The 25,714-nt window shown below is 41.8% G+C and overlaps 2 protein-coding genes across 2 annotated transcripts; both read right to left on the reverse strand.

The window, feature by feature from the left end:
- Window positions 1–1,048: 1,048 nt before the first annotated feature.
- cwc22 (CWC22 spliceosome associated protein homolog) lies at window positions 1,049–7,448 on the reverse strand (the record flags this gene model as incomplete). Its single annotated transcript, XM_010791105.1, has 14 exons — window positions 7,362–7,448; window positions 6,253–6,309; window positions 5,857–6,122; window positions 5,345–5,544; window positions 4,790–5,044; window positions 4,173–4,301; window positions 3,854–4,022; window positions 3,004–3,057; window positions 2,778–2,913; window positions 2,057–2,263; window positions 1,896–1,958; window positions 1,716–1,811; window positions 1,465–1,546; window positions 1,049–1,109 (listed from the first exon to the last, which is right to left on the reverse strand). Coding segments are annotated over exons 2-14 (1,773 nt in total), but the record flags the coding sequence as incomplete, so codon positions are not given.
- Window positions 7,449–9,202: 1,754 nt separating this feature from the next.
- LOC104962648 (sperm-specific antigen 2-like) lies at window positions 9,203–24,912 on the reverse strand. The gene is made up of 14 exons (XM_010791102.1): window positions 24,712–24,912; window positions 24,101–24,161; window positions 19,307–19,414; window positions 18,258–18,588; window positions 17,021–17,240; window positions 16,157–16,202; window positions 15,675–15,757; window positions 13,744–15,510; window positions 12,968–13,027; window positions 12,535–12,659; window positions 12,324–12,438; window positions 11,793–11,858; window positions 11,374–11,703; window positions 9,203–11,190 (listed from the first exon to the last, which is right to left on the reverse strand). The coding sequence occupies exons 1-14, from the start codon at window positions 24,895–24,897 to the stop codon at window positions 11,083–11,085; spliced, it is 3,606 nt and encodes a 1,201-aa protein (XP_010789404.1). The 5' UTR covers window positions 24,898–24,912; the 3' UTR covers window positions 9,203–11,082.
- Between the last annotated feature and the right edge of the window lie 802 nt (window positions 24,913–25,714).

Raw genomic sequence — 25,714 nt, forward strand, 5'->3', positions numbered from 1 at the left:
TTTTCTGATGCTGCGTGAGTTCCCAGACGCACCGGGGACACATGTTTATGTATAAAAGACATCACAAAGTGCATTTTGCATGATAGGTCCCCTTTAAAGACAAAGCAGCACAAAGATGTTTAGATTTAGGATTTAAAGCTTTGTCAGAAAACATGTTTTTCTGTGAGAGGAACGAGCATCTTTGTGCGAGTGTTTTTCCCAGCTGTTGTGTTGAGTGATTCAGTCCTGATGCTGATGAAACTCTGGCTGACAAGGTCAACAGCTCTGACCTCACACACACACACACAGTCTTGTGAGGACCACCCTCACTGGAGAGTACAGTCAGTGTTTCTTTCCACATTCTCCAAGGCTTCGGATTGAGCTACATTTATGATTCACAAAAATCACTTTGTGGTCTGATGCAATGAAGTCCTGAAGTATCATTTGTTCTTCAGTTGATCTCTGACTGAGCTATTCAACCGTCTAGCAATGTTGGGAAAAACACAATTTCCTGCAGACCAAAGTGACGTCTTCATGCGTCTCGTTTTGACCCACACATTCACAGCTTCCCCACTATAGTCACCGTCTCAAAGCAGCTATCACAGTTACACAACCTCGCCCAAGGTACACACACACACACACACACACACACACACACACACACACACACACACACACACACACACACACACACACACACACACACACACACACACACACACACACAATAGTGGAGTGGTTCGTCAGCGCCACCTGCTGGTTAGCAGTGAGAGAGGCAATAAATCCCCCCATTTCAGAAACTGAAATTGACCGCTTGATTTCTTGCCATTAATTATCTGGCTAGATGTTTAATCTCTACATTTGACTTTCATCCGTTGTGATTTTAGCATTTTTTCTTAAAGACAGCCGAAACCTATGACTTGTTTATTGTGGTAACAGAGAAAGATACAAGTTTTCACATTTATCCTGATTCCTGTGTTGGTTTGCGTCACTGATTTATAATTCTGCCAATTGTGTGTGCACGTGTGTGCACGTGTGTGTGTGTGTGTGTGTGTGTGTGTGTACTCACCGTCTGGCTGTCAGGAAAGTCCATCTTGATCAGTTTGTGAGCGCACTCCTCAAAGTCCAAACTACAGAAACAATCATTCCATTAATACATTTATCGGTTAATATACATCATTGAGTTCAAGTGTGTCATTTTCTCAAATCTGTTTCTGTGTTTCTTCTTGTTCTCCAAATCTGTGAGCTCCTGTACACTGAAACCATGGTAACTAGGCTGTGAACACACATACCCTAACAAAAACACACACAGATCTTTTAACACAGCTTTAAATATTAGTCCAAGTCCATCAAATATAGATGGAGCTGTAAATAACTGCCAACACCCTGAGAGACAACTGAGTCTGTGTATGTGTGTGTGTGTGTGTGTGTGTGTGTGTGTGTGTGTGTGTGTGTGTGTGTGTGTGTGTGTGTGTGTGTGTGTACCTGGATTGGATAGCGAGGTAGATGGTTCTTCTGAAAGCAACCAGGTTGATTTCTGTCTGATCGTAGATGATGATCTTCTCCTCTGTGAGGGAGAGACAGAGAGAGGGCTTCTTTAATGTTGTGTTAGAATCCGGTTCATACTATCCGGGACTTGTTATATACTTGACTAAACTCCTTCAGCTTTAAAGTAGAATAAACATAATTATCCTTTAACTTGAGAGAAAATGGCCTTTTCAGCAGTTGTGCCTCACCTTCTGTTGGCTCTGCGTTCTCTTCTTCGTCGTCTTCATCGTCGCCGCTGGCGTCTCCGTCTTCCCCTGAGTCGCTGCTGCCCTCATCCAGGATCTCTGTCAGGGGGTGGAAGCTGATTGGTTAAACTGTGGAATAGGTGACAGCTGATTGGACTGTTCAATATTTTTACAAACTCTCACCTCTTTTGATGGTTTTGTATTTCTCCTCGTTCTCCAGGAAGTCTGGGTCCATCTTAAACACATCTGAGTGAACACACGGCAGATGTTAGATCTACATATATAACACATTATCATTTCTGAAGAGAGCTTTAGAGCCGGTTCCCTCCCTCCCTCCGGCTTACTGAGGATGTCGTCGATGCTGTACTCGTCGTCCAGGGGCAGCATGTGGGTGAACTGGTCCCCCTCGTCCACCAGGTCCAGACCCTCTGGGATCACCGGGTGGTCTTTGAAACCGTCCTTCCTGATGGCAAACATTACCTCGATCATGTACTGGACCCTCTTATCAATGGCCGACTCGTGGAGGACGTTCCTGAGACGCTCAAATATGGCTGAAAAGAGAGATGTAGGCATTTTCGATTCATTGTGCTGACACTTGGGAACTTTTTGAATTTGGAGAGCCTTTGAGAAAGCAGTCTGTGTCTTGTCCAATACTGAGGAGCAGGACACGTGGTTCCAATTATCACAAATATTATATTTTATTTAACACGATGCAATATTTTAAAAGACAGTTTCAAACCCAATCATACAGGGGGGGGCTATAAAATAAGGGGACCACTAATCATAAGGTTTAACAACAGAATTCAAACCAAAGAGGAACAGTACTTTAAAAAAAAATTATAATTGGAAAATGTTTGTACTTCCCTTAAAATTATTTTAAAGGGAAAGAGGATTTCAGAAATTAACAATTGATGATTTGAAGAAAATGGCAAATTGGATCAAATAAAAATTGAATATAGTGACATTTAAAAGCTTTATTTGTAAACTGCAGGATAACGAAAATGTCTACATTTGAGAAAAGTCAATTGATAAAAAAAAGAAGAATGTCTTGTCTGGAGTATTTACCGTTGATTCCTCGCGGGGACACCTCGGTCAGTTTGAGGCCACACTCCTTCAGGAAGGCGATGGCGACCTCCACGCTGTCGTCAGTCGGACGCTCCAGCAGCAGAGTGAGCATCTCCAGACACAACACCTCATGAGCCTGAGGGAGAGACGTGAACACACTCCATTAGAGCTGAACATGAACACTTGTTCTCTTTTGCGAATGTTGACGTCCGACGGCAGGACCTACCACGTTCTGGTTGATGAGATGAGCCACAAACTTGGAGGCTGTAAGGCACTGTTGCTGGAAAACAAAAGACACACTGATTTGAATACATCGGTAATCCTCATACAATTGCTTAACAAAGACAAAGAAGCCAATATTTATGATACGAAATATTATTCACATTTAATGTCCATAAAAGGAGAAAATCCTCAATCTAAAGTGTGTTTGAACAGTATTTTAAGATGTGTATGTTTATAAATACCTCACATTTGTCTAGCAAAGCTTGTTATTTCATACAAAATGTACCAAACGTGGCTCAGTCAGTCGGGGCTTGGACCGGGAGCTGTAGGGTCACCGGTTCAAGTCCCCGACCAGGCCTAAATTATGGAGTGTGGACTGCAACTTGGAGAGGTCCCAGTTCACCTCCTGCCCTGCCGTGGTGCCCTTGAGCACGGCACCGGACACCCCCCTTCCCCCCCTCACTCCCCGGGCGCTTTACGATAGCTGCCCACTGCTCCCAGGAGTCTAGTAAGACTCCTGGTACTAGGATGGGTTAAAAGCAGAGAACACATGTCACTGTGTGTGCTGTGTGCTCTGCATGTGTGACCATTAAAGAGGGGTTTCATCCCTCCCGTTCTATCTATCTAAAAGGCTTGCCTAATTAGAAACTGAAAAACAACATATTGCATGAAATGAGGCTTTTACATTACGACAGAAATGGAATCCTGGCATTTGTAAAAACAAAACCATTCTTAACCACCTCTATCCGGCACGTCTTTTAATTCTACTGACTGTCCTGTCATGTTCTGTTTTTCAATGTTTCAACATCAAACAAATACAAAGAGAGACTCAGCGAGAGACACAGGACAGGTACCTTGATGTTGCGGCGGTAGCTCCTCCTGAAGGACAGGATGAGACGTTTGAGGATCAGCTCTCCAATCTGAGGGAACTTGGAGTTGATGATGGAGATGACAGCGGAGTAAACGTGAGTAAAGATGGGAGACGCCGCCTGAGCCTGCAGCATGGAGCGAGCCAGCAGACCCCTGAGAGGCAGACGGGGGGACAGTTACAGCGGGCAGTCAGGCAGAAGCTTTTTAGCCCCTCACTACCCCATATTGGTTTCACTCAATCTGTCTGTGATATGACTTTAGTAATATGAAGTTGTCTGTGTGTGTGTGTGTGTAATTCTTCACCTCCCCCTGACGATGTTCTCCTGCAGCAGCTCCTGGATGATGAAGACGATGTTCGCCACGTTGACTTTGTTGATCAGGCCGTTGATGGACTTCTTCAGGGCCTCCCAGCTCATCCTCTGATAGGCCAGGCTGCACAGGAAAAGGGCATTAGTGACACACAGGTTATAGAGTGGTATAAATACAAATAGTTGGAACCACAGCCCCTGAGACGTGGAATTGTTTCATATCGTGTGCTTTCTGTTGATAGGGAGACAAAGCGAAAGGAAAGGCAGAAAACGGGAACAGAGAGAAGATAACACGCAACAAAAGGCCCTGGGCTGAATTCAAACAAGCTATTGCAATTTCATTTACTAACGGAGCTAATCAGATTTGAAAACTCCCTTAAATGCACAACGTTCAACCTTCTTCCCATCCAACTTCGACTATAAGACAAAGTAGCTAATGGTTATTTATATAGCGGTTATCTGCAGCACGTTTCTGGTCTTCATAAGAACAAATGTGAATATCAATCTACAAACTGATATACGAGTAGGAAACGATCTGAATGAGTTGAGGAACCAAGTCTTAAAGACTGTGTTCTAATCTTAGCTGCTATAAATACATCAAAACACTCTTACCTGGTCTTGTCTGTGATTTGCTGCTGCATCATGCGCAGCTTGGCGGGGGGGATGTAAGCTCCACCCGTCCTCGTCAGGATCGGGTCGATCTCCTCCTTCTTCTTCTTGACTGGCGGCTCCTCTGCGGTCCCTGGCTCCCTGTCAGCTGACGGGGATCCGGAGCGCCCTCGCCTCCTCTGCTCCCACTCTGCATCTCGGTTAGGTCGCCGGTCAAAACGCGCGTCCCTGTCGTCTCGGCGAACATCGTAGCGATCGCTGGGGGAAGAGACAAAAAAAAAAAAGAAAGCTTTTAACATTTGTTGTGGTTGTGTTTTTGTTTTTTAGGTGTACCAAACGTTGAATTCGATCAAAAGAAAGAGAGGGGATGAGATCTATTTTTTGGTATTCAATAAATTAGGTACAATACATAAGAGGCTGCAATCTGATTCTTATGTTGTCTTTAATGTGCAATGTGTTCTATGACCCGGTCTTTAAGCTATCGAGGACCTTCTTTTAAACTAATAGAAAGTCACCAACTAAAATGATGGCAAGCCAATAAGAAGCAGCGTTGGTTACCGATCGTGGCGTCCTCTGTCGTAGCGCCCGCGGTCTCTGTCTCTTGACCTGGACCGCTCTCGTCCTCTGGACCTTGACCTGTCCCTGGATTTGGACCTGGATCTGTCTCCCTCTCCCGATCTCTCCCCCTCTCCCGATCTGGATCTGTCTCGGTCTCTGGATATGGATCTGTCTCTGGACCTAGATTTGGATTTGGACCTCTGGACAACAAAAAAACAAAGACTGTCAGCGGTATTTCTTTTGATCTCTTCATTTGAAAAGGAATGTCACTTTGATTTTGAAAATAATTGTTTAACAACTGGGAATTGCGTTTACATTTTAGCCTGTGCACTTTATACAACTTAAGATTCAAGTAAACGGACCAGAAGAACACTTCACATTTCTGCTTCATGTTTAACCTTCATTATTCAATAAGGATTAAAGGAAACAATGATGTTGCTCCCTTGATGAATGATAAGGATAAACTGTAAATACATTATAACTTTTTGCATTTTTAAATTGATCATGCTTACCTTGATCTGTGCCACACTACTCCTGAGCCTTCGCAGTGCCCCTTGATGTTCTTCCTCATCATCACTGCTGGTGCTGTCGTCTGAGCTGCTGGAGGCAGGACCCCCAGGGGCAGGACCCCCAGAGGCAGGACCCCCAGAGGCCGGGCTCCCGGAGCGGGACCGGGCTGCAGGACTGGCTTCACGGGACGGCTTCGTCTGGGGTTCTGGGCTTTTCTCTATAGGACCCTCCTGTTTGGGCTTTTCTGCTGCAGGACTGGCCTCATCTTCTGAAGGTCGTGAAGACAGAGAGGGAGAGAGCAGCGTTATCAGATGATACTACATCTACAATTGCTACAACTGCTAGCAATGCTGCTGTTCCTACAACAACCTAAAATAACGAAAGCAGGTTTTACTCACCACTTGGTTCCTTCATCTCAGGAATGGGACTGGGACTTCTGCTTGGAGAGTCCATACCTGAAAATATATGCATGCACATGAATAACTTTGGAGAATAGGTACTGAAACAGACATCACAGATCAACTTATATGTGATAAGCAGAACTATTCTGTTGATGAACACAAGAGTCAGACAGCACTTATAGCAATACATTAAACTATACATATAGTGTGTATTTTAGATAGCAGAAAAGCTACAGTGATCATCACTTTTAAATATCTCGACAGTCTCTGAATAATATAATATATTACAAAATGGTTTTACAATTGATTGCAGATGTGTTGCTCTGACACCAATCGGCCTTCTATGCAGAAGAGATACCTTTCTCGATGAATTACACGATGACACATTGGATTAGCAGGTGGAAACAACATAAAGCCAGAGATGATGTCTTCCATTTGATTATAAGGAAAGCCCATAATAATCACATCTAAGATGCTGTTATCATCAACACATAAGCTTTTATAGATGACAGATGGATTGAATTAATACAATGTTCTATTTTTCTGTCGATCAACTTATTGATGACTTGAACAATATCTAATTTCTAGCAGAAAGACACATCACTGATGAGATTTTCTCAATGTTTGTATGTGTGCTGTCTCACGGTCTCACAGACTGCTTCTGGACAACAGCATATAAAAACATCATCACAAACGCAGGATATATTCTATTCATGTTAAGTTCACTGGCTCTTTGAAGTTAAGTGTCTGCAGACTTTCACTTAAAACTTAGAACTTGAGTTGTACCTGTAGCTAATACACAAGAGCAGCTAACACTGACAAGGGCAGGACAAAACTTCAGTAAATCAAAATCAAGTAAACCTTACAGCTAAAGTAGTCATTAAGATTACTTTTTTAAACAACAATATTATTTATAAATTCAAAATAAAAAAACTCCAACGAACGCATCAGTTTTAAGGCCATGTGTGTTTGGGTGAGCTAAAGTTAGCTAGTCAGCTAATCCTACTTTAGCTACATCTGGTTAGCTGAAATGCTCATTATTTGTCCCTAAAACAGCAACACTTTGCTTTTGTTTGCGTCTCTGGAAATGAACGATATATTCTTACTTCACTTAGTCTTTTTATGTCCAGTTGTCGTGTTGTTTTCCGCCTTTTCGTTCTTCTGATAAATCAGTACGTCGTTCTCTGGCGGAAAACGTCGCCCGACAGCTTCCGGATTTCAGAACAAAAGTCCCTGAATTCTTTCTGTACCGCCCCCTGGTGGTGATAACAGTGACCTCCTCCAAAGATGTCCCTTTAGTTATCATAGGGGGAACTTGCATTATCATGGATACAAACAGTATCTTATATAACGGTTAAATTACATCCACATTCTCAAAACCCAAATCCAGCACCAGACACTTTTTACGCTGCTATGGACAATCTGGCAATAATGCACATTCTATGGACAAGCTGCACATTCTGTGTACAATTTTGCACTAATGTACATTCTCAAATATTGAAGTGACTGTTATTTTGTATATATTGATTTTTGTGTTTTTATGTAGGTCTAAATATGTGCAGATGTAAAAATGTGTCTATGATTCTGTGTATATATGAACATATTTGCATACATATTTTTATATTCGGGATTGTGGGAAACGGTATTTCGATCTCTAAATCTGTACACACAAACAGGAAGATAGACAATAAAGTCGACTTTGAAATTGAAAAGGCTGCTTGTGAAATAGAGAGATAGAGCTTTATTAATATCATAGGAAATTGCTCTGCAAGTTCTCAAAATTTTAATTAGAAAAAAATCCAATAATAAATATAAAGTGTATGAGAAATAAAGCAATAGTACCAGTGCCTAGATAAGTAACTAACACCTGCATCTAATATAACATTTCAAGTAAGATACTTTACAAACATAATTGAATTAAGAATAATAAAGTAGTACTAACAAATATCTAAAGGTAATATTGAACATGATATTGAAAAGTAATATTGCCCAGGATATTGATATTGCTGTTTTAAGTGTGTGATATTACATGTGTCCTAACAAAATATATTTTTATACTTTTAGAAATTAGGAATGATCTTCTGTGGCATTCTGTTTCACACCTGGTTAATCTCACTCAACGCCTGAAGGTGATCTGATCATGAACATATGGTATGTGATTTTGGGGCATGAATATAAAATGTTCACAGTTTGAACATTTGAAATACTTGAAGTTGTAGAAGTGGCAGTAAAAATAAAAGAAGCAGAACTCATCAGTACTGAAAATAAATACATCTTTATTATTCTCATCTCTCATCGCATGGGAGTAATACCTCCCATGCATCCCGCTGAAAAGACATCAATACAAAATACACATCATCATTATTAGGCATTAACAGAAATTAATAGACACCAACAGACAGAGCAGGGAAATTACAAGTGTGCGAAAGATTTTCTTGATCAGATAAAAATTAAAATAAAAGCACGTTTGAGCCTCGGAGTTCACATCGAGTGTTGGTCCAGCAGAGTAAGGTTTGTGATCAGTGAACATAAAAAATGAAATGTTTAAACAAACACAAAGTCATAAATGTTGAAGAGAATCGAAGGTCAAATGCATGTTAGTAGTGATTTAGATAAGGGAATAACAAAGGCTGTGTGATGTGGCTGACAAATCTAATGTCAGTCTGTACAGACATTTCGTTAAATATTGTTCCACAAAGACAAACCATTATTGAATTGAGTGTGTTCGTCTTGATTGACAGGCCGCTCGGACACAACACACAGTCCTAAATGCTGATGAAACATTTTGTCAGTTCAATAGTTAGGCAAATTCAGGCCCCTTCTGGTAGACGACCATTGAACCTCATTTGGAATAAGATTACTAAACTACTAATTGTACCATTAATTACAAATATGATGTTTGTCAATTGAACAATTATTTTGCAAGTCAAGTAAAAAGTGTTTTTGCAGTTTTTCATTAATATGTCATATCATAACTTTCTCTCCTGCGATGTATATGTTTCGGGATGTACTCACAAGAGGAACAGGTCTTCTTTTGCTCGATGGCTGATAAAAAAGATCATTAGTCGCTAAATAAAACACATCATGTAGAATAACGTAACATTTGTTCCTAAAACATAGCTAGAGACGTAGTTCATGGGACTTGTTGATGTGCAAAATCTACTTTTAAATTGACAAACAGGTGTTATTCAGGGCATAAGGTTAACAGATGAAACCTAACCTTAAACATAGCCTTTACATATTGTACATATCTTTCAAAGAATTCCCATGATGTAAACTGGCAGATGTTTTTTTTTGGTCATTAGTGGTGAATTGTTTAGTGATAAATCACCTCAGTGGATTTTGTACAAAGAAGAGCGAAATCTAGAGTTTCTCTCAATAAAACCAGCAAACTGCAGATACATTTCTGTCAGATGTACTGGTAGACATGTTGAGTTGAAGTGGTGCAGGATGACCTGAAATGTTAACATTGATTTACTCAGTAATCAATACGTATCTATATATTATTGCACACAGATTTGTAATTGGTGAGTCGGTAGCTAACATTCCAACACAGCTAGTTGGATAATTAACCGCAAAATCAAAAATACAAATGTATCTTCTTACAAAAAGTGTTATTTATCGATCTAGATTTTTTTGTGGTGAGATGCTGAGTGTTGCGACATTTCGGCCGTAGAGATGTTTGCCTTTCTTTGAATATAATGGCACTGAGCTTGTGATGCTATATACTTCTATACAAATACATTTGAACTCAACAGCTCATCCCTACATGATCTGCTGGCTAAGCTCCTCCTTATGATTGAGCAGAACATCATCATCATCATCATCATTACTGTCACCATGACAACTTACTGAAACCTGCTTGAACTCCTCAGTAGCTCACATGCCATCACACATCAGGCACGACATTCTGTGAAATCCTTTCAGTTCAGGATGAGTTTGGCCATGCTGAGCAAAACCCAGCACGACAACATGAACTGTGAATGAGGCGAGAGGAACAGACGCACGATGACAATGATGATGACGGTGATGAAGATGAAGGAATGTTGACTAACATGGGACAAAATACATCTGTAATGACACATCTTTAAGACCTCTTAGAGCCCTTTGCATCAAGGTGAAATGTGCATGGAATGAGTAAAAGCTAAGTAAGACTGCGATTATTGAAAATTAAGGAATGTTACCCAAAACTAAAAAGGAAGAAAAAGTTCAGATTAAACCGCATTAATGCACTTACAGTATTTCTCACAGAAGTCTGTCACCTGTTTGTCGCTCTGATGCCCTTGAAAGTCATTCAGCCAAATCATTATTATGATAATTATTATTATTAGGGAAGCCTGATCTCATATGATACTTGGATCTAGGGCAAAATAACTTCATAGGGACATTCACAGGACTGGGACTGTAGTGGTGAGACTGGCAGTGTAATGTTAGTAGTACTAGATGTAGTACTCGTAGTATTAATGGCAGTGGTATTACTTTAAGGCCTAGCTTTGATCAAAACAGCTTAGAGAAAGGAAACGTGAAGAAAAAAGGCAACAGCTTTCTGCTGGTGGCTCACAGGCTGGTGTTCCCAGCATGCATCACACCGGCACATTCGAACCAAATAGACACGTAAACGTCCTCGTGGCTCTGCGTCTCGCCGGAGGCTCCACAGGTGGGGGGGGGGGTGGTGTTTCATCATCAGTGTTACAGACATACAGTGTTGAAGGCACATAGTGCTCCACAGAAACAGTGTTACTCAGCTATACAGTGTTACAGACGGACAGTGTTGCCGTGGTTATGAAGGCTGAAGGTGAAAGGGGGCGAAGCTTTGCTGTTGCTGTGTTACAGGGGTTGTCGGCTGCCGGGCTGGGGTGATTGCCGTGGCGACACGGCAGCCAGCAGCTCGCTGTAAATTTCCTGTCGAACCTCCTGCGCCAAGCTCTCTCGAATCTGGAAAACAACAGAAACATTATAAACAACAAGCAGATCCCTTTCTGTTTTTTACACTGTTTTAATGTCATCAAAGAATAATATGGAAAATATTATCTCATTTGGCGTTTTCCCTTTACACACACACAATTAAATAGGAATTTTAACCAGTAAAATCCTGCACTAGTTAGAGTAAAAGGTTACCTCTTTGATGAGCTGCTGCAGGTTCCCGACTCTGGCTCCTCTTGCTGCCCCTTCCTCTTCTGGTACTCCTCCTCCTCCTCCTCTTCCTCTGTCCGGCTCGTGCTCATCCAGCTCCTCCTCCTCCTCCTCTTCCTTTTCCTCAGTGTGTGTGATGGATCGAGGAGGAGGGACAGGGTTAATGTTAATTGTTGCCCGGTACACGCCTCCTTTCTGCCGGCTTCCACCTCTGACTGGACTGGAGGATCGGGACGAGGGGTTACTGGAGGGGGCGTGGCCATCATCACTGAGCTCTGATTGGAGGTAGAGCTGCTCTCTGAGGAGGTCTGACACCTGGACCGGAAAAGGTTGTGCATTAAGATAAAGTTTACACTGTGAGCTTTATATTAAATATGAGTGTTTGTATGTGTGTGTGTGCTTACTGGCTCCATGGCTCTCAGTGCAGAGGCGGTGGACAGACTGTCCACACTGCCGCCTCTATGGAGACCCTGAGAAAGAGAGTAGGACACATGACGATAAGAGTCGAGACAAAAAGGCATTTTAGAAAAAGAACAACTTTTTGAGTGTAATTTGAAAGCTTTGTCAACTGAATATGACATTGTGCAGATCTGCATCACCTCTTGTCTTTACGTCACAGGTGTTGAAAAGTCTTCCCCTTATATCTCCTCCACGCTCAATTGGGACGGCTCTTACTGTTGTCTGGGATTACCCCTCTTTCTTTCTTTTCACTCTTTTCTATATTTCTATATTATTTGAAGGCTGTTGTCCTTTTTTTACTTGTACAAATTGTAGTCCAAATCAGATAAATAGTCTCAAAAGGGTCTTTATGAAATAGAATAGAAGCATATATATGTTGTATGCAAATGTATAATGGTTAATTAACCCTGTGGTATCAAAGCAATATAGAATACAACTAGCTATGAATGCTGGATATTAAGATGCACTGTGTGTACCCTGTGTGGTGGGCTCTGTGTCAGCTCCATCAGTCGGTCCTCCAGCTGTTGTTCCAGCTCCTGCAGCTCCTCTCTAACCGCCGACCTCAGAGACTGAAGCTGCTCCACCTCCATCCTGAAAACACACAAGATGTTTGTTATGTTCATCATATACAGTCTCAGGGCTGTGATCATCTGTTTGCTGTGATGATTGTTTGCTGTGATGACTCACCTGTCAGCAGGGCTCAGGTGTTTGTAGACCTGAGCCTGCTGTCGAATGATTGACAGCTCCAGGTCCATCATCTGACTGCGGAACAAGTTCAGGCTCTGCTTCTTCTGCTGAAACGCTGCCAAAGACTGTAAACAGAGAGAGACAAAGGTAAACACACCTGACTGATGACACTAACAATATTGACATTTGAAGCCATATAAAGCTAGTATTTCAAGTTACTATATTACTATGAATTCAAAAACGATGGGATGTGTGCACGTTATGTATGGAGCATATAGTCTTTGCATATTATCTCTTTGTAATGACTCAGTCAGAGAACATATCTCCTGACAGTGTTTGTGTAAAAGCTGTACATACGTTTTAAGTAATCTTTACTTACAGGAGCATTTAACGCACAAGCTAAGCCACAAAAAGCAATAAGGGATGATGATACCTTGTGGCTGGGCAGACTCCCTCTGGGCTCACTGAACACATCCGAAGTGCCGACTCGGGTCTAGATGAAGACGACAGTGTTGTTAGGACAGGAAGTGGAACATGACAAGCTGACCAGGGATAGGTAAAAGCTAACCGAGGACTGGACCATATGGAAAAAATGTGATTAATTTATTTATTTTTGATTAAATATATTGATCCTAAAAAAAAAACAGATAGTTAATTATGGTTTGCAATATACAATTATTTATGATCAAAAATCCAGCTGAGGACAAGCAAGGCATCCAACAATACTGATCTCCAGTACCTGCCCTGAGTGACTTTGGAGAACGTCAACTCACCTTTAAAAAAACAAAAAACTAAAGTAGGACAATAACATAAACTAACTAAACTAACCAATCAAGGCAGCTATGGCAACACCCGTGTTCTGCCAGTTATATTCACAGTTCTTTTTTCAAAACGGGTCTTTAAAAAGAGACCATCGATGGATATATATGTTTCAGTTCCGTGGTAAGGTAAAGTGGTGAAATTATTCAAAATAAAAACTACACTTTAAGTGAGATTCAGATTTGTTTTAGGTGCTAGAATATGGTTTGCTGCTGCCGCTTTCCACAACATTATTTTGCTTGACTCCTGTCTTGGAATTCCTTCTGTTTCTCCACACTAGGGACCTGCAGACTGCCATTTATTGCAGGTAATACACTGACTATGGATAAGTTCATCATACAAGCCCACTTCAACAAACCAAAACACTTTAAGAGAGTGAAGAGCACTGACCTGGCTCAGGCCCTGAACCGTGTCTTTGATGTCATGCAGGACCCTCCTCAGCTGCATCTCAGTGCTGGACGGGCCATGGCTGGCTCCTGGACTGGGAGCAGCATGAGGATTGAGCCCCGGGTGGAGGCTGTGACCCGAGCCCAGGGAAGAGGCCAGGCCTGGGTAAAAGCCTGCATGAGGAGTAGCAAACCCTGGGTGGAGGCCATGTTCTGGGGCAAACGGCGGACCCTGTGTGACGGGGTTGTGGTACGCTAGGTGTGGGTTCATGTTGTACATATTGTAACCAAGGTAGGGGGATGCAAACTGTGAGCCGTCAGGAGAGGAGTTGTAGGGTGACTGATGGCCGTATAGATGATTGTAGGCCTGTTGGTGCATTGCTGGAGTTCTAGGATGAAGGTTGCTGTGCTGACCAGGTGAGGACTGATGAAAGTTGGGGAGGTTGCCATGCTGGGGGATTGTGGAAGTTGGAGGTTGGGAGAGACTGTTTAGACAAGAATGAAGGGGCAAGTGTTGGTGCTGAAGGAGGTTAGGAGCACTGGCGTACGGATTGAGATTGGAGGGATACTGCTGAGGAGGGTTTAGAGGGGAGGGGTATGGGCTGGGATTAGGATTTGGGCTTGGGTTTATGTACTGAGTTTGAGGATTAGGATAGCGAAACATCATCTGGCCTGAATTCCAACTCTGCTGGTTTTGCTTGGTGCTCATTTTCTGTTGGAACTGGCCCGGATGCTGCTGATTGGATAAGAGGTCGGGAACGCTCTGGGTGCTCCAGCAGTGGCCAACGCTTCCTGGGGACCATTCTGGAGGAGGGCTGCTGCTCTGCAGGGAGCAGGTGGAGCGCAGCATGTAGCGTGGGATGGGCTTCGGTGGGACGGGACCTTCAGGGGGAAGCCTTGGTGGTTTGTTGATAGAGTCTGAAGAGGAGGAGGGGTTTATGATCAGGGTAGACATACAGTTAATTGATCGTTCCTCCCCCTCCCCCTCCTCTTCCTCTTCCTCGTCGCCTTTATCCTCTGGAGTGTATTTGAAGGAGTACCTTGGCTGCGTGCAGGACACCTGTCCTCGCCCAAACTGGATCCTGACAGAGGACACAACCGTGGTGGGGGAGAGGAGCGAAGAAGGCAAGGAGCAGGACCTCTGCAGGGGGACGCCACGTCTTCCTCGTCCTCTCCCTGGGATATGGGTCAGATCATGACCATGGGACAGCTGGCACTGTTTGGCTCGGTACAGAGCGCAGAGGACTGGAGACGATGGAGGAGGAGGAAAACAAAGTGGATCAGAATCGTCCAAGGTTCCTTGCTCTACCTGGGCCTGTTCCTCAGCACCCGCTCCCTCTGTGGGTGGTTCTGCGTCTGCAGCGGTCTCCGTCTGATTCGGGGTGTGTTCCAACTCTGGTTGTGATTCTTGTTCTGCAGCAGGTATAATCACCTGTTCTGGTTCTGGTTGGGAATCATTCTGGTGTTCACTTTCAACTAGCTCCTCCTCCCTGATCTCATCCTGTTGCGTTCCTATGTTCTTGGGTAGGTGGTGCGCTGAGTACTGCAGAATCTGCTCTAAACTCCCATCATGCTCATCTTCCCTGGATCCACTTCTCCCTTCAGCCTCAGCAGCAGCAGCAGCAGCACCAGGACCAGGACCCGCCTCTTCCTCACAGGTGTCTGGCATCTCAAAAGCTGGTTGGTCCATTGGGACCGGCGTGGCCACATCTAGTGAAGGGTGTGACGTCACGGTTGTCTCGCTGTCACAGCTGTCACTGCTCTCCTGCACCTAATCACAATCAATTTATTCGCCAGTTAGTGGATGAAGAACTAAGATGAAGTTAAAGAATACAACAATGTAAAAAGAGAGATTGGATTGAACATCTGCATTAAAAGTTGGTGTTCTGAACAGAGATACAGGCGGTAAAGACACGAAACAAAACACAAACAGACCTTGAGGTAGATGTTGGAGTCTGCAGACGGCTCCTCAGCAAAACCACTGCTGTCTGACTGCTGACTGACTGTCCTCAACAGGTCTGAGAGACACAAAGACAATGACACACTATGATTACTGCTGCAGTACATCGTCTGTCCAGCTGGTGGCAGAGTAGAATCATTTACGCTGAGCCTAAAGCAGAAAGTGACAGGACAGTCTGTCCTTACTGACATCTGTGTGTACTAAGGAAAAGGAAACAAGTTTATTGCACACAGAAACAGGCTGCACATATACTGGATAGCAATGCAGCACGCAAGAAGTAGACGACTAGAAAGTTAACATACTGTAGATGCAGGGATTTTTTATTTTTCAATGCATCTAGGTCAGTATGAATGTCCACATAACTTTTGTTTGTTAATAAAAAAATCCAAAAGGCAGTTTGAAGGAAAGTCAAATATATAAATATCACCAGTTGAAAAACAGGTAAAGGGGAACTCACCGGTTGCTCTGGAATTTCTTTGTGGCAGACCCTCATCTTCGTTAATCTAAAAAGAAAAGAAAACGGTGAATTTAAAAAGAAAAAAACATACTCAACATGGGCAACATGCTAGTTCATCTACAGCAGCAGCAGACCAGGCTCCACACAGGGGAGGAAATCGCTTTAAAAAGGTCAACACATAATGGTTTTTGTTGCATTGTTTCACATTCATGACTTTTTGTGGTTTTGCAATTCTCCTAGAGCTTTATCTTCTCATGGCATGTTTAGTGAAGCAGCAGCTCCACATAAAGCCATTCAAATCACACAAATCTCTATGACTACACAACTTAACCCATAATGATCACGCAAGGTCATCATTTTCACTTTGAGCTTTTTAAACAGGCATATGGGGAAATTAAGTAAATGAATAAATAAAACAACAATGATTCCTTCCTGTGTATTCCACATGGAGTCCACAGTAAAACTATTTTTACATCACAAAAGTTGTTTAAGTTGTTTTGAAATGTCACTGGTTCTTCTGGTTTATTTTTAAATACAGTGGGAAGACAATTTTAGGATTTATTTTCATCAATTTCAGCGGTAGTTTGTGTTGGAAAACTAGTGTTTAGTGTCTAAACGAGGAGCAGAGTGCATATGCAACAAATAAAAGGATAACCTTTTTTAATTGAGATGGTGAGATGGTGTTGTGAACCCAGGAGAATATCACACATTTGTGTAGGCTGATTTGAATGTTAAAAAATCACCAACAGGTACCATTTACAACCTAGTGACCGCGCAGATCATTATAACTCTTTGTGTTGGAGAACCCTGTTTGGGAGTAGTCCTGACATTACCACATACTCATTTAATAGATCCCTGGCTTACCTCCTCCATGTCGAAAGAGTCTGTGTTTTCCTTCTGGGCCAGCTTGAACAGGGCCAGGCTGGGATGAGCTCTCTCTGGGGTTGAGGTCCGGTTCTTCTCCTCCAGCTCTTCTTTGCCTACCTGGGTCCTGTCCTCTGTTCTCTGATTGGTTGACGGAGAGTCAGCTGATTCTGGTTCATGCTCTCTATTGGCTGCTGGACTGACTCTGCTCTGTTCAGGACTGATGGGAGGCGAGATGTTAAGGTGCAGTCAAGTATTTTACATTTTACTGATAATACTTAGGAATATGGATTTGAATGGAGGACTTTTACCTAAATTGGTAATAGACAACTTTTAAACCATTTGGGGAAAAAAACAAAACACTAAAGTACATTTTAATACATTCCCAATGATGCTCAGAGAAACAGCAGTCCACTGTTCTTCTACCGACTAGATTTGGTTTCTTAATCTCTGCAATGAACATCAGCTCTATGCAGACGATGCTCAATTACATTGCTAATATGCAATTAAGTGTAATAAAGCAATGGTGGAGAAAGCACTGCTCATAGTAAACCAATCTAAACACAAAAGGTGTTTTTATTCTCTTTTTGCATAGCATTTTGCAATAAACACTACCTACACAATACTAAGTTAAAGTGGACCTATCATGCTATATTTGAATAATATATTGTAGGGCCATACCTATATAAAACATGTCTGTGAAGTTTTTTTTTCAAAATACCAAACAGATCATGCATTTTAGCCATGCCTCATTTCGCTCTATTTGCTCGATCCAGCCCTGTCTTCACAAGGGCTGATTCTGAGGCAAATGAGCTGCAGCTGACCACGGCTCCCTGCAAAGGGGGGGCGAGGCACGAGCATCATGTTACCATGCTGTTACCATGCCACGGCAACCTCTCATCCCCTGATAGGTGGAGAGTTGCCCATGTAGGCGGAGTTCCTTGTTTCTGACGTCAGAGATATTTCAAATCTGTATCAGATCCATTGCTGCCCCGTTTTTAGAGATTTGGGTATGGAGGAAAAGAGAGAGGGTTGTGTTTTCTGACACTTGGTGAGTTCCCTGACACACCGGGGACACATATTCATGTATAAAATACGTACAAAAGTGCATTTTGCATGATAGGTCCCCTTTAAATAAAAAACATATCCATTGCTATATTTACAGTTCTGAATACTTCCTCCACCACTGCAAACCGGCTTAAATATTAGCGAGCTAACATAAGCTAGCATTTTGTACCTGTCGTCTCCATCACCGTTGGATTCCTCGGTGACGGTTGCCAGGAAACATTCTTTCCTGCGCATATGTTTCTGGTTGATTGTGTCCGCCTGGTGGTCGGGGTCAGTACTGCTGCCGTTCTGCTCCGGTCCGTTAGCGTGACCGTTGGAGTGCGTGTGATCAGGGTTAGCGTGTCCGTTCAGCTGCGGCTGTTGATTGCTTGCATCAGGCGACTCGGGGGAGGCCGCAAGCAGGTTTTTTTTGCTGATGGTTTTCTTGAGGAGTTTAGCAACGTTACGAGCTGAGTTGGTCTTCTTCAAAGGAGGACACGACTCGTTTGCTTCTCCTTCTCCTAGAGATGCACAACCATTATGTCACTATCAGTCAAATGCAGTGCCAAATATGTTATCATAGTAAGAGTAACATGAATGAAAAAACAATCTGGGATCAGTTTGTCTGCATTTCACTTCTTCACTTCAATGGTCGTAATTGATCTTGAACACAGACTGTAGGCTATAGCCTATAAGAACTAGTTTTTTTTAATGTTTTATTATTTATTCTACTATTTCCACAATTAGACAATTTCTTTAGAAGTATAATGGTTTGTTTGTCATCATTACTAGTACTTGAACTTGGAAGTATATTTGTATGTATCTGTACACACGTTGGTATATCCTACTCCATTCTTCTCATACATTTTTCATGCACAAATAAAAATAAATGATAGATCCAACGTATGAAAAAAATCTTCAAAACTAAATTCGCATGGAACTTTGGTGGTAAAATCGAAAAATATAACAAACAAATGTGATTATTTGGATATCTTGGTAAGTCATCGGTTGGTTAAAGTAAAGTCCCATTTAAGTCTGTTGTAAATTTCATGGACATTTACCAATGTTTTTTTGCTCTATAAGTCAGAAATTAGGGGGCCCCAAGTAATAAGGCTATGTCTTACAGCAGAGTTAGAATCTGACCTCTCTCTCTCTCTCGTTCCTGTGTCGTCAGCTTTACTCTCCAAACCCCGCCCCCTCCCACCACCAAACAAAAATGATTGCAATTGTCATGGTTACCTTGGTCCTTGGAGCTGATGCGTTGGACAGGCTGACCAGAGACTTGACTGTAGAGCTGGAAGAACTCGTTAGCTACTGTCGTCAAGACCTCGATCTGACGGAAACGACCTGAGAGAGACAGAAACAAAACAACAGTTACAAAATATAGAACAGAAAATACTATGTGTGAAGTAAAACTGAAAACAAATTTACTGAAAACAAAAGTTACTCTTTCAAAGGTCTGCACACATTTGGATACTGAATACGGCTTTTCTTTACCTGCTCCTAAAAGTGTAAAAACTGGCAGAAAGGAGGCAATTTAGTTAAACTTCTAAACATGCTGTCAACATCCAGCGACGCTCTTCCTCCTCTGAGCCAGTTCAAATATCTCTGCCTGGTGAGGTTTCCTGTCCCTGAGCTTTTTGTTAAAGCACTCCCTCCATCAAAAAAAGACATCCATCTTACAAGGTCATTCATTCCCAACTTTAGCTTCATGAATACCAAAAAGTCTAGTTAAAGAAACATTTAGAAAATCGTGTCAGCGACTTCCAAAATAAGGCACTTGTCCACATTTACCACATATTTTTATGTTACATTTGATCATTTTGACTTTAGTGTATCAATCAACCCTTTGTAATCATCTAATGTGTATCATCTGTACAAGTGAAACGTGTATATTTGTATACAACTATCTTTTTGATCTGTTTTTTGCCTTGATACATTTTTATGTATCATGTTGTCACGGTAACAAGTTCATGTCCTCAGTGTGTGATCAATACAGTTATCTTATCTTATGTGTTTTAAGTTGTTTAAAAATACAATTCAACAAAAAGGAGTGTCAGTGGTCCATACACTTCTTTCTGCTAATAATCCCAAAATGCCATGAAATGTCAAATTATAGGGGCACATGTTACGGTACAACCTTACTCACTATGGAGTTAGCTTTTGAATGTTTATTACAAAGGGAGTGAATGAAAATAAGTAATAGTAGTGGTAATAACATGCGATCCATTTTGCCTGTTATTTTCACATTTCACAAGAAACAAGAGTTTTGGATTTAAAAACTATCTGCAGTAAAAAAAATGACTTTGCGAAAAGCTTCATGTTTGACGTCAGAGCCTCCCTTCTTCTGTGGTTGTGTAAGCCAAGCTGTCAATCTTGTCTGTAACAGGATGACTTGCATACTTTCCTTCCTTCCGTACTGGTCCCTCCTCCCCACCATCCCTCCATCTTTCCCCGTTTAAATACTTGTCACTCTGTTATGAAACGCAGACTTCTGCCTTTTGTCAGTCGCTCTGTTAACCCCAGATAACGTGCTCTGATTTCATCACCTGAAATATGAAGCTCAGGTCTGCTCGCTCTTACATTTGATCCCACCCTCTAGTTGTTACATCGATAGATAGATGGATAAAAATCCTACATTTTAACAGCAGTAGCAGTTATCAAGGCATTGTACGAGAGTAAAGAAATGCAAAAAAACAATAAATACAACTATAACTAACTTTTGTCAGCTTAATCAGTTTTCAATGCATAGGTTAGTTTGGCCTCTTGCCAAGAAATGTAACTATTTGAGTCAAACTAGGCTATTGAGATATTTAAGAAAAATTGACTACCTTACTTCCACAATTTGTGCCAAAAATCTTACTCTCTCTCAGTCATCATAACTTTATCAAATCTTAACACTGTAAAAGTAACAATACATATACGTCCATTATGAACTTTTGTCTATAAATATAAGAAGAAACCAGAGAAAAAATATGATCGTTTTACTCTAGAACGTTCTTGAGAATTATCACGTTTCTATGTTTTCTCCAGTATCACAGTAATCCAGTAAACCCTAACCGCTAATAGTTATTTGTTTAACTGTGCCATTTTGCCAAAATGTAAACAAATGTTGGCAACAAGTGATATTATTATAGCCAGAACAACTTTTAGAGATCCATATCATTTGCCATTGTGGCGTTTTCCAAATGTTCTGCGGCCCCAAAGCGGCCAAAATGTATCCATTAATGCACCATTAAAACAAGCAGTGATTATGAAATATGAAAACCTTCAAGTTAAACACATAGAAAACATCGACTGTGCTCAAGCCACAAACATCTTGACATGACTCCACAGAATATGAACCTCTTATTACAGCAGTCGTGTGTGATGATAGTAAGCCTGTGTGAGTCTGTTTCCTGCTGACTGCTGACTCGGCACTAATCCTTGTTCTAAAACAGGAAATGAGGAATAAGAGAAAACGACACGTACTCTCTCTTTCTCTCTCCCCGTCCCAAGAGATTCGTTCTGATGGTGAGAACAGAGCTTACGTAACAAACAACAACACACACACACACACACACACACGCACACACACACTCTCTGGGACCCGGGGAACCGATGGAACAGTATGAGAATGTTCTGGAAAAGAAAAAAAACTTTCCAGGACCCAAAGAGAGACCAGAGGCTGTTAAAGGAGCAGTTCACTTTGTAAAAGACGGACACAGAACTGGTCTCAGTCACCCCGGCTGTGCGTGAAGTCAGTCTGTATTTAGTTTCTAACCAAACATTTACTACATCAGTCTAAAGCAGAACAAAATCCCTCCCATTAAACAAAAACGATTTAGTAAGTCAGTATTTTGTTTTACTGTTGTTTTTAGTCAGTTTCCTACACAATGCTCAGATTATCAAATGCAATTTGAAATTGGGACCAGGTAGCTGTTTCTTATGAGAAGTATAAAAAGACAGCATGAAAGCTCTGTAGCCCGAACAAACAAGGCTAACTTTTTTCATTCTTTCAACCTTGACAGAGTCAGCGCACACCAGATCAACCTGCTCCGTTTTTGTCTTCTACAATAAAAGCCCTAATTAAACACCAAGCAAAAAGGAAATGCGTAAATCATAGAGAATGATATTGAATCAATAGTAATTCCCTTAAGGATGATAGCCAGAATCTACTTAAGCCTTTCATTGAATAAGTGCTTGTTTAGCTCTTTCTCTCAGTGGAGAGTGAGTGCATGAGTTCATTGTCATTCATCATCCTGAGCCGTTCTCCTGCCGTCAGACTGAACACTGCCCCACTTCTCTCCTCCTGATTCAGGTCATTGAGTTTCAGTGTACGTGCATCCAAACAGCTTGTGACTCATTTAGTTGTTATCAGCAGATAATCAGTGATTGTGAGATAAGCAAATGGAAACCGTATTGATGAATGTCAACAATGCACTGTGTCAGGTTGTTTATTGGAGTCAAACATCCAGCTTAATACCTGTGGTGACATAACACCGAGTCACAGCAGAGTCTTATTTGGTTAGTTGCACTTATACACACTGTCCGGATTACAATGACATAGGCTCAATACAAATGTTCTTTCAGATGGGTCCTTTCTTTTTCAAAACGCATAATGTTATAATTAGTATGTTATTAAAAATGTATTATACTGTTAGCGCCATGCTAGCGTAATAACGAACACCAACATTTCACACTTTTAAAAATGTAAACTCTAGGTTGTATGTGGAAATCGAAAAAAGTGTTATCAGTCAAAGAGGAATTCAACTAAAATCTCTAACAATGGTAATTCAACATGGCCACACCCAAGCTGATTGGTTGTTGTGCAAGGATTGTCTGTCAGACGAGAGTGGATCTTAGATAAGACGATCGCCAACGTTGCACAAGTGAGCGATGAAGACAAAACAGCTGATTCAATGTCCCTTAACTCTCCTTTTTATCTGATTCAACAGTCATTCTTATTGAATTAAATTCTCTCTATCATTTTAGGTCATTACGTTATTGGGTTTTAATTCATGCTCAGAAGATTATGACATTATTGGGTGCTACAAGGCGGTCAATAAGACTTGGAAAACTGTTGTATAGTGGCAAACATATACATCTTTTGCACTACACATAAAAATCCCACCTTTAACATTAAGAGACACAAACTCTGGTAGAAAGGTCAAAACTTGCAATTCCATAAAGATGCTGAAGTGAAAAAGTTATGGCGCATAGGCTCTAAGGTCAGCCACGTAATAACGCAGTCATTTTAACATACAATTGAGTCGCCTGGCTGTTTTCAGACTACCAACGCATACCAATAACTTTCATTAAACTAAGCTGGAAAGTCATTGATTCCTATTCTTCCATATTGAAGTGATACAAAATGTAGACCACCCAGCTAAACTACCATCATTACCTTTTCAGCTATGGAGTGATTCATCTTCCCACACACAGAGGATCTATGGGCATGTTATTTTTGTTTTTTTGAACAGCACCAAGACAAATAAAATGTCAAGAAGACTAGAATCAGTTGTGAGTGTGTGTGTGTGTGTGTGTGTGTGTGTGTGTGTGTGTGTGTGTGTGTGTGTGTGTGTGTGTGTGTGTGTGTGTGTGTGTGTGTGTGTGTGTGTGTGTGTGTGTGTGTGTGTGTGTGTGTGTGTGTGTGTCGTACGTACGTACGTACGTAGTAGTAGTGTACGTACGTACGTTAAGTAACGTTAAGTTAAGTAAGTAGTTAGTGTGTGTGTGTGTGTGTGTGTGTGTGTGTGTGTGTGTGTGTGTGTGTGTGTGTGTGTGTGTGTGTGTGTGTCTGGGACAAACGGTTCTTTGTCCTTGCTGGCCGTGTTGGCCAGGCAGTTGGCAGAACAGCTAAAAGAGCTAAAAGACCCCACAGAACACCATAATAGTACTGAGAACAGGACACTCACACACACAATGTTTGAGCTTCACTTCCTCTGTCTACAGTTTCAGGACATAACCCTCCTTCTGCAGTACTGGTGTTGTTTAGTTGTTGCCCTTCAGAAATGTGCAGTAATAAACACTAGAACAGATGGAGGTACATACTGGTCAGAGCGTAGTTGGGGTGCTCCACTTCCATGCGCTGCAGCTGGGCTCCCAAGTAGACCTGCAGGTGAAGAACAGGAAGTCATTATAATACAGTATCAGTGATTAACTATTAAAGCCAGGCAGCAGAGTTAAGAAATGGTAATCAGGGGAAATGCAACATTTGATACATTTGCCACTCTGCACCAGTCAACAGGCGATTGTGTTCCTCAGTATGTACTGAGGAATGTATGTATGTGTATGTAGTGTGTGTGTCTGCTCGTCTCTCTGGCTCTCTGTTTAGACAAAGAGGACAAACAGGTTCAACTAGAAAGGCCCTAGGAGAGAGGAGACCCCCACCTGGAACAGTGGGGCATTCACATGGTATTTGGGTGGTACACAGATGAAACTAAATTGGCCGATAGCGTAAATATATACTTCAGATTAGTTAAACAGGGCAGGGCCATGTGGAATTGAATGACTATGTTAGTGTGTAAGACTGATGCGTACTGGGACTCGTGTCATTCTGAGTATACTGTGGTCTCCAGCAGCTCTATAGGCTTTGAAAACACACCACATTTGTTGTCTCTTAAGGTTTGTATACAGTGGTAAAACACTGAAGGCGTCAGTACCTTAATGTCGATGCCTCGCGCTATAGAGGAGTTGTTGAAGAACCTGGAAGGAACCTTCGAGGCTAGGTCAGGTTCTTCTCGACCAAAACCAAGATTTAAAAGGATTTCCTCTGGGTCTTCCTCATACAGGTCCAGCAGCTCTGACACACTGTGAACACACACATAGGCAGTCAATGATTCAGTCATCAAGGCCGTGAGTCGCTCAGTCAGTTAGTTAGTGAGTTAGTCTGCTGGTTAGTTTATTAATCCTAACCGCAGCTTAAGAAGGGGGTTCTCCAGGGGCTCCTCGGACTGCTCCGACAACTCTGAAAAACTATGAAAACACAGACAGCCAGTTAGTACTTCTCACACACAGATTGTTGTTAGTCTGTTAGTGAGGTAGTTAGTTAAATATTAAATAAGTGGGGTGGTGGCTGAGCCTCTCCTCAGCTCCTCAGCAGCCTCACCTAAAGGTGGAGAACAAAATAAACCTGACCAGGAGGATCAGCCCATCAAGGAATTAGGAAACGTTTTTTTGTTTGTATTGGGGGGGCTGTGTCTCATAAGGATGAGTTGGCGTGTACCAACCTGAAGGTCCTGGTTCAACCCCCCCTGTGGTGGTTGGTAAAATTGGTAACTTTTGTGGGTATTGGAAATTAAATTGCAGGGATAAGTCAAATTTGCTTTAATTCAACGATCACAGGAGGAAATATATATGATGTAGTAAACTTAGTCTTGCATTGAGGCCTACTGACTTTCCTTTACAGCAAATGTTTAATTATGTTTTTAATGCCCTATAGGTGCTTCATGAAGATATGTTTTATTATCACTGCTCTCTATGGATTATTAGGTTTTCTTCTCATCACACAGAGAAACCAACAAAAGCTTTCAATCTGCTGCAAAACTTTGTTTTTTTAACACAGCATCTCAAGTCCTTCGAAAAAAATGAAAAAACTGTGGATGGATTACCCATGATGCACCACCACATAGCCCATAATGAACCAGTACACACACACAATACACC

This window comes from Notothenia coriiceps, unplaced genomic scaffold (genome assembly GCF_000735185.1).
Source record: "Notothenia coriiceps isolate Sejong01 unplaced genomic scaffold, NC01 NC01_scaffold00035195, whole genome shotgun sequence".
NCBI lineage: Eukaryota > Metazoa > Chordata > Actinopteri > Perciformes > Nototheniidae > Notothenia > Notothenia coriiceps.

What these genes read in the sequence shown, in the direction of transcription:
- LOC104962648 (XM_010791102.1), bottom strand. Translation starts at nt 24,897, where the DNA reads ATGACTGAATCATTGACTGCCTATGTGTGTGTTCACAGTGTGTCAGAG. An exon ending in AACGGTGATGGAGACGACAG is followed by an intron (nt 17,241 to 18,257) that starts GTACAAAATGCT and finishes GCCTCCCATCAG; the next exon opens with TCCTGAACAGAGCAGAGTCA. An exon ending in ACTCCAACATCTACCTCAAG is followed by an intron (nt 15,511 to 15,674) that starts GTCTGTTTGTGT and finishes GATTGTGATTAG; the next exon opens with GTGCAGGAGAGCAGTGACAG.